Raw genomic sequence first — 9,532 nt, forward strand, 5'->3', positions numbered from 1 at the left:
TAGCGACTACAGATTACAAGCCGTTATGGCCTTGTGTAAATTCACTCTGGCCAAAACAACAAACTGCCTCTCTTTAGTTTCCCATTCAAACAAATGGAAAAGTGCTTGGGCATAGCACAAGGAAGCCCAATCAATATGTGCTCTCCTATAATGGGAATGGAGGGGAGGGAAGCCTTCTTCTGTCTCTATTGCTCTCTCTGGCCGGCTAATGTAACTTATTAGTTCCAGTTCTGAGAGCCTTGGCTCTTGTAGGAGATAGAGTCTGCCTTTGTGTTTCCGCCATTCTGCTCATGTTCCACCTTTATTTTTCCTCCACAGGCCCATATGGGCTTCCACCGAAGGAGCGGGATGCAGCGGGACGCACCACCAGCAGAAACCCAGGTAAGCAGGAGACCAAATGGAGATAATCCTCGGCGGATCCATCCGCAAAATAGATGGAGAGAATAAGCAAAGACTGGTAGATAAAAAGAAAAGCAGCAGGGAGAGGGAGGGAGGAGGCGACAGATGGAGAATGTGCAGCGGTGACATCTGTGGATCTCTCTATTTAATTCCATATCTTTCTCTCTCCCTTTCCCCTGCTCTGTTCCTCTCCTCCTCGTCTCGGCACCCAGCCTTCTGAGCTAAGTGCTGCAGGCGGGGAATGGATGGCTAATAGCTACCTTGGGAGAAGGACAAGAAAAAGAGAGGGAGGAAGAAAGAGGCAGGAGCAGAAAGAGAGAGGGGGCAGCAGGAGAGAGGGCCAGACCGGCGGCGACATTTCAGAGAATTATTATTGTCATTAGTTCGGGTGGCCTGGATTCTGTAGTTCCGTCAAGAGAGAGGAAGAAAGAAAGAAATGAGAATTACGGAAAGATGAGGGGAGAGAGATGAGGAGACATAGGGGAGCGATGGAACAGAGTGGATAGAAGTGGGAGGCACAGAAGGAGGAGAAAGAAGAGAATAATTGAAAAGCAAAGAGGAGAAGGGAATAGAACAAGGAGATGGAAATGGAGAGAAGCTAGATTCATGCTCTACCTCAAAGTCATTCAATGGAGGAGAAAGAACATGATCTGCTCTCAGCTGTGTTCATATTTACTTATTTTGGTGGTGAATCCGTGTATTATACCAAATGTGTGAATTGGGGCATTCGCACATTGTCTAATCACTTGTCCATACCTCACATAGGTGAGAACGGTACATGTGAAGTAAGCAACAATAGTATGCATTGTTTTTACTAGAATGAGACGGATAACAGTTGGCACGCTACAAGACTGATTTACATTGCACACATAATGAGGGATTTTACACAGTTTTGACTCTCACACAAGGACATGTTAGCAAACACTTATCTGAAATGATTGTTTTGACTCCTGACACAACAGTTATGCCAGAATTTATGATCCTCATGTGAATACACATGAAATCATCTCAGCTAATAACTGGAATATAGCCGGTTATTCACAGCCTCTCATTTAGTTTGTTTGTCGAATCTGGTCCTCTCTGGGGATGTACACGAATACATTATTGAGATGTGAGCAGATATGCTCAGCGTCTGAATTTTTAGAGTTTTTTTTTCTCTGTCACATAATTGGCATAATTTGCTTCAGACTACATGTCTTCTTCTCAGACATCATACACACAGACAAACACAACTAACTCACTCTTTACAGAGGTGGCGGGATCTCAGATGTCCATCGAGGATAAACTTCTGTAAATCTGTTTGGAAATTGTAGAAAAGAGGCGTTCTTTAAAATTTCAGATCTGGTCACATAATCAGTGGATTCAGACTTCAGTATCAATGTAATCCAATTAGTTGTCATCTGTACCATGCAAACAAGAACTAGTAACCAAAGCAGCAGGGATTTTCGTGGTGCAGATTTACCAATATGCAAATAAATAGCCTGTAGGCTTAAAACATAGAGTTCCTAGTTTTCCGTCCTGTGTTCAGACATTCAGAGATGTTCAGTCTCAATTACTTTTCATCAGTGTTCAGATTAGTTGAGCATTGTCGGTTAACTGTTGCACTGCTGTTATTTTTGCCTCATGATCTGATACCGATGGCTGGCACTGCGTGTGACTTGACAGTAATAGAAATTGCAGTGGACAAGAGTTTAACAGCAAATGAAGCAATCTGCTTTCAACAGCTTCTAACATGGACCCCACCCACTTCCAGTATGAACCTGAATACAGTTTTTGGGGTGAAATAAACCAGCCAGATACAGATTTAATAGTGGCTTTGTATTTCACCCCAAATGCACACACACACCACTGTCACTGGTTCAACAATGGCATCGGAATTCCAACTCCTATTACCAGTGATAACGAGTTTTGAATTGGTGCAGTAAACCAAACAACCTGAGTGAAACTGGCAGAAATAAGTTATGGAAAAGACGGAAACAGATTTTTCTAATACACTACTGCATCTTCTATTGTAAAACAAGATATTTATGCCATGCTTTCACACCACTGGAAACCAAAACAAATAAAACAAAGACTAGAGTGAGCAAGGGTGTCAGGAGTGTATGCAACCGCAAAGTCTCTGGTGCGAGTCCAGACTGGGGCCCTCGGTGCATCTCAAGCCCCCCTCTGTGTCACCATAGCGGTTGATAAAACACCACAGAGTACACATGGATAGAAAGAGACAAATTACTGGAAAAAAACAAAAGGGAAGCAGCATTGAAATGCCACGATGCATCAGAGTTACTGGTGCTGCATTAATTATGTAATCTTGTTGCATCCTCTCGAATGTATTCATTTAAAAGTTGTTGATGAGAACACGCACAGATTCACACTTTATTTTGACATAATTGTCCGAAATCTGCATAAATAATGTGCAACAATTTGGTTGGTAAATAACAAGTATCTCAAGCATTATGCAACAGTTTCAAAACGTGTGGAGAAAAATTTGACAAAGTGCTTCCTGAAAGGTGGATTATACTGAAGAAATTAAAGGGGAAGGACAGCTGGCTCAAAAACAAATCCTATTCAGGGGTTGTACCAGAAAAGGTTTACATGGTTTAATTTTCAAAAAACACCATATTTTTTGTCAGACTGCACATTGCTGCAGCTCCTCTTTTCACCCTGTGTTGAAGGCTTTGTTTTAGCTATGAAGTGATACATCTTGTCTCTAAATGATCTTTGGAGTTGCACATGTACAGTTCCTAGTTAAGGACTACTAGCCAATCAGAAACAGAGAAAGGCAGGTCAGCGAAAAGACAGTAAACAGCTTCGATTCAGCTGTAGGCTACATGTTGCCGACCAGCTTGGCAACATAGACTGGAGCAAGAGTTTCAGAGTGGTGAGTTATTAATCTGTAACAAAAGTCTCTTTCATCCATAAAGTTTTAACTGAGCTCTGTCTCTACATCACAGTAACAACTTTATGTCCATTGACTGCCTGGAGGGTAGCTAGTGTTTGGAAGGGAGAGGAGAGGTGTGTGCTGCAGCTAAGTGGTTTTCCATCAGTGTTTTTGAGGGTGTGTCGAACTAGTCGTTCGGCTAGCATTATGACACATATTTACTTGTGACGTCACAAAAAAGGGAAGTAAAGGCTGGACTACAAACGAGCTGTTTTCAGGCAGTTCAGAGCAGTGTTTTCTGTGGGAGATGGGAACTCCCTTTGGGCTGGACTTTGGGCTTTTTCACTTTGCAAACCTAATACATGCACAAAAAAGATATATAACACAATAAAGGAGAGGGAAAAAGCCAAAAACCAAAATACCACCTCTTTAAGACTATGTTATCCCCTCGACCTGTTCTTTCATTTCTGGCCTGTCACTGGCCACGTCACTCTCCAAAGTGAAAATCACAAATTAACTAAAAACGAGGGATGCAAGGGGAAAAGGAGGCGTCAATGTCCAAACTTGTGGGGTTGAAACAATGAAACACAGGTGGGCGCGAGAAGTGGAAAATAGGGGAGTAAGAAGAGAAAGCGGAGGAGGAAAGGTGAACGAAGAGGATATAATAAAGAGAGCAGGTGAAAGGCGGCGATCATAATGGAGATGGAGAATGAGGGATGTTGGGTTAATGGAGGGAGGAAGGAGAAGGGAGTGTAATCGGCGTCCGGCATTAGCGCCTTGCTCCCACTCAGTCCAGCGCAATGGGGGGCCTAGCAGCGGGTGGGATGAGGTGCAAACACATGGTCTTGAATGGTTGTGTATGTCCATATCTTAGTGTGCGTGTGTCCGTATGTGTGTTTGTGTTGCTAGGGACTGAGCTCAGAGCAAGGTAGGTCATTATGGCTACAATAACCCGAAGATAGAGAGAACCACGGAGCGAGGGAGGGCAAGGAAGCGGAGGAGACGCTGGAGAGGGACAGACAGGGAGAAAAGAAAGGGATGTGTGCCAAGAATAATGATAGACCAATCCAAAGGCTCTATATAGCAGGGACTCGCATTACCGGCCTTAACCAGTTCGCCACACACATTCACATGGTCCGTTGCCAGAGCCTTAGCCTCCCCCCATTCTAGAAACATACACACACACACACAGATGCACACACTCATACACGCGTCCAGGCCATCATCCACCTGCTGAGTTCTGCCCCGACCTCCTGCAGAGAAAACTGTGTGCTTCAAGGCTGTGAAGATCTTAGGTTTTCTGGCAGACAGACATGCAACAGACAGAGGTAGCAACCGGCTGACAAACAGTTTGATAAACAGACAGACAGATAAAAAGACAGACAGGCAGGCAGGAAGGCCAGCAGGCGGGCGGAGTGTGTGGTCTGGTGGTAGGAGCAGAGTTGGGAAGCTCTCTTCATGTGGCTGGCTGTAATGCTAAGTAAATACAGTTGTTAAGGTTAGAGAAATAGAGTGTGTTACCTTGATACACACTGTGGCTTAGCCGGGCTGTCCACAAGAGTATATACCATACAGTACTCTCACACTCACACACACAGACTCTACAGACATCCCTTTCCATTTTATATGCGCTGCTGTCCACTTCATTGCATCAATAAAGAGACCACATATAAGTGTCTGTGAGATTTGCTGTATACTTATTGCATTCCACAGGGTTAAGTCTCTGCAGCCGTCACTAGCAGAGCTAAACCTGCACCATTACTCATGATATTGTGGTACAGGGCCATAAGGATTGGTATGTTTATTTAAAAGCTCATGAAAACACAAATTGTGAAAGCAAGCTGTGTTATTGCTCTGGTATATTCGTGATGATTAATATGTATATATAAATCAAAAGGAAACACTGAAAGCAGCTTGTGATACTGTGGATGCTGGAGTAAGATTGTTCTGTCGTTTGTTTCAGGGGGCGCCGGGAACTCCACCCAGTCTCGAGGAGGCAGCGGCTTAGGGGGCGAGGGCAGCGGCGAGAATGGGCCCCTTCAGCCCTCCAACATCGCTCTCATCGCTGGTGCCGCAGGAGGCTCTGCCTTCCTCCTGCTGGTTACCGCTGTGATCTGCGTGGTGTGTTACAGGCGGCGGCACGCCAAGCACTCAGACACCCACCACCCTCCACTGTCGCTGTCCTCGCTCACCAGCCCCAAGCGGGGAGGAGGCGGGGGAATCACCAGCTCCAACAACAACGGCTCCGAGCCCAGCGATATCATCATCCCTCTGCGGACGTCGGACTCAGCCTACTGCCCGCACTACGAGAAGGTGAGCGGAGACTATGGACACCCCGTCTACATCGTCCAGGAGATGCCTCCTCAGAGCCCGGCCAACATCTACTACAAAGTATGAGACAGCCGCAGCTCCAGCCGACTGGACACATCCACCTCCCTCTACCCATTACCGACCAATCCCCTGCTCCAAATGAAGCCTCAGCAAAACTCGCCATCACAGCTCCGACCCTGAAGCCCTAAATTCTACCAGTATTGTCCCATGGACCCCCCCCCCCCCCCCCCCCCCCCCCCCCCCCCCCTCACTGTCCCGTGAGTCCAGCCACAGATGTGTTTATAGCTGAATAAACCACCCCACCCCATTCTCACACCACCGGGCCACCAAGTGTGTGTTAAGGGCAATGTCGTATTCATACATAGCCCTTCTTAACAAGGCCCTCACGAATGGGCAAGAGCCTCTGAGTGCCCCCCTCTTGTTAACTCAGAGCTAAACGAGCGCCACCCGTGCTGAATTGAAGAGTCGTCCCCATAACGCCAGAATGTGTGTGCGTGTGGCAACACACTGTTTCTAGGAGGATGGACCTGGCGTTGGGACTTGAGATGTTTTACAAAAGAAAAAAAAAAAAGAGAAAAGGACTACAACTAAAAAATTAAAAAAATACACCTCTGCTCCCACTTAGCGCCACAGAACTCTGATTCCCAGAGGCCATACCTGCCTAGCTTACCGCCCCACCCCTCAGAGCTCGATCAGCCAACCAGAGACCGGCCCCTGCCACTAACTCACCAATAGGATTCTAGTTTGTTTGTGTTTGTTTCTCCTGAGAAAATAAGGGGCCTCGGACTCACCCAATCAGCAAGCCCAGGCAGCGGTCACATGACCGGGCCCAGGCCTGTGGAGGCCTGACCAATCGGTGACACTCAGAATCTTGTATATTTTAATAATGTATGTGTGTGTGTGACTGTGCGAGTGTGCATACGACTTGGATAATAATTATGACGCTGCTGCTCCACATTAGACGTGTGTGTGCAGTTAGTGTGCTTCAGTACAGCAACTTTGCATATGAGTTTGCATATGCACATGTGGGGTTTTAATTTGTGTGTGTGTACGCTTTGTGTGTGATTGACTGTGTGTACGCGTGCGTTCTTTAGACTTGTCTTAAATACCAAAACACAAAATAGTGAGCGAATATCAAAAAAGTGAGATTTTTTATCGCTATCAACACTTATAGATTATATATATGAATATCCAGTAAATAATTTCTAGATGTTTTCTTTCTGTTTTCTATTGTTTTATTATTTTTACCCACTCTGTTAAACTACACTTCTGTTGCTAGACATTTTTTATCTGCTGTTTTTGTTTTTCACAACTTAGAACGACCTTATTTCCCTTCCTTTTCCCTTTGCTTTGTATATTAATTTAATCCCTTTTTTAATTTTCCCGGCGAACAGAGGTTGTGTCTCTCTTCCTCTCTTCCCTCTCTCATTCACCCCCTTCCCTCCCTCCTCCTCCCCCCTCCCACCCCTCTAGGGTCTCTGAATTTTTATAGCTCCTTGTACTATGCTGTAGTTTTGAAGTTTAGACCTCGTTTGTGGAAGTGTTGAGGTAGAACCATCTATGAAAGTTTTTATTTTTTATTTTTTCAAACGCTTTTTTTGAACGCAGAAGTGAAAAGAAGTGAGGGGCGGGGGGCTTGATGGTGGGGAAGGGGAGGGGGTGGCGAGAGGGGATGAAATGAAAAAGAAGAATAAAGGGAAAAGAACAGGGTGAGAGAGAGTACTGTCTGGGGAGGAGGAATAAAGCAGCATCTGAATGCAGAACTTTAAAAAAAAAAAAGGAAGAGGAAGGGAGGGAGGGAGATGAGGAAAGAAAAGACTGTGAAGGAATTGCACACTAAAGATAAAGAAGCTGAGGGCAGGGGAGGATGGGAGCGGCAGGAATGAGAGATGAAGGATCCAAAGGAAGGAATGATGAGTGGCTGGCGAAGGAGAGAAACCTTTTCTTTGAAAGGAGGGTCTGAGCCTCCTGAACGGAGGTGATGGACCAACAGCTAAGACGGATTTTGGAGGAACTGAACTTTGACCATGGAAAGGAGAGATCTCATCACACGCTCTCTCTCTCTCGCACACACACACACACGCACACACACACACACATACACACACATCTACTGTGACTCAGTCACACTTTATGTTAACGTGAGGTGGCACATTTCAGATTTGCTCCTCTTTTCCGCCACAATTTGTGTTGAAATGCATCTATGCGTGTCACACACACAGTACATTGCTAGCTGTGGACAACACACACACACACACACACACACACACACACACACACACACACAAGAGAACCCCCCCCCCGGCAGTCAGTACACTCTGTTTCTCTCTGTTTAACACACATGCACGCTCAACCTCCCACACAAAAGATTTCACACCTTTTAATGACTGTCACAAATGCCTACTGATTGCATTGAGTGACATACATTCTCTCTCGCTCCTGCTTGCTCTCCCTCACACACACACACACACACACACACACACTTTCACCCACACTCGATAAAAAAGCTGATTGCTTTCATATGACTCTGTAGTTTCGTGATTAAGACTAACCCAATGGACATGGGAGGGATGAAAAGAACGTTTATGCGCTGTGTGTTTTCTCCTCTCTTTCACGCACAAACACACACACACACACACACACACGCACATACTTACATAAACACGCTAGTGCCCAGCACCTCAGCCTAGAGGGCAATAACAACGCTGTTTTCAGAGGTGCAATATGTTCACATGTGCATACTTAAAAAGCTGTTTTGTGTTGCGCAAACATGTTTATGGCTTATGTGTAAACTGGGTGGCAGTGGAGAGCTTAAGCTTTTATTTTTTTCAGACACACAGGCACACGCACACACACGCGCGCAGACATAAAGCCTCCAGTGATGTGCCATGTTTTCTGTGTGAAGCCAGTGTTAAATCTGGACCTTACAACATTTCTCAACTGTGTTTTGTGTCAGTATCTAACATCATATAATGAGATATCGTTCATTAAGTGTCACATTTGTCTGAAATGACTTTGTTCAAGACATGACGATGATGTTCAGATATGTTTTTATACCACAAATGAGTTTGGATTGTATTTGACTGTATCAAAATTGATTTCAAAGATGAAGTGAGGGGGAAAACTCCTCATATTCTTCTTTTTGTACAACTACCGACTTTGTTTTTTATGTATGCTGTTAAGTCTATGTCTATTTAAACATGCTCAGAGTACCTAAAATATCCTCCAAGCCAAATGAAGTGTCTGTTTCTCTCTCTTCAACAACTTCTGGAGGTCTCTTTGGAGCGCTCCAATCCAAAATGACAGTATTTTGTTCAAAAATGGCTGCTGCCACGAGGGGGAAGACAAACCTTCTCGGACTTTATGGCATCAACTCCGACAAAGAAGCCACTGCCCTGTTTTCAGTCCATTTCGCTCCCTCTCCCCCTCCCTCTCAGCAAAATGTCAAGTATCTCTTGGACTCAAAGTTTTTTTTTTCTTCTATTCATATCGATGTTATTTCAAAGTTTTGTCTCTGGCTCTCACTTGTTTGTGTTTGACTGGTTGACTCAACGTGTTGGCTTTTCTAAAAACCACGGACACAGCTACTGGTTGTCATGTTGAAAAGAGAAAGAAGAAAGTGCTGTTTCTATGGAATGGGGGAGAGAGAAAAAAAGCCGCCACCGCCGAGCTCCCTCACCTCTCCGTTGGCGAAGATGTGTGTGTATGTGTGTACGTGTGTGAGTGTGTGTTTCTTTGTGCCAATAGACAGCGATCGGAGGCCGCGGAGCGAGGTGGCTCTCGTATGTAACGTGTTGAGACTTTGTATTTGGGACACCTCTGTGTGAGAAGGTTTTTTTTTGTGTCCTCTACTCCTCTTTTCTTCTCCCCTCCTTACCCCCTTGTCTACTCACGACGACCCCTGACCCCTCCCCCCGTCCCCCT

At 45.2% G+C, this 9,532-nt stretch overlaps 1 protein-coding gene across 1 annotated transcript in view; it reads left to right on the forward strand.

Annotated features, from left to right (window-relative positions):
- Positions 1-7,233, forward strand: part of efnb3b (ephrin-B3b) — a 77,360-nt gene extending 70,127 nt beyond the window's left edge. The window contains exons 4-5 of the mRNA XM_046065585.1: positions 319-381; positions 5,241-7,233. Of these exons, the coding sequence (XP_045921541.1) occupies positions 319-381; positions 5,241-5,674 (497 nt within the window). The 3' untranslated portion in view covers positions 5,675-7,233. The remainder of the gene's footprint in view (positions 1-318; positions 382-5,240) is intronic.
- The last annotated feature ends 2,299 nt before the right edge of the window (positions 7,234-9,532 follow it).

This window comes from Micropterus dolomieu, linkage group LG12 (genome assembly GCF_021292245.1).
Source record: "Micropterus dolomieu isolate WLL.071019.BEF.003 ecotype Adirondacks linkage group LG12, ASM2129224v1, whole genome shotgun sequence".
NCBI classification, from domain to species: domain Eukaryota; kingdom Metazoa; phylum Chordata; class Actinopteri; order Centrarchiformes; family Centrarchidae; genus Micropterus; species Micropterus dolomieu.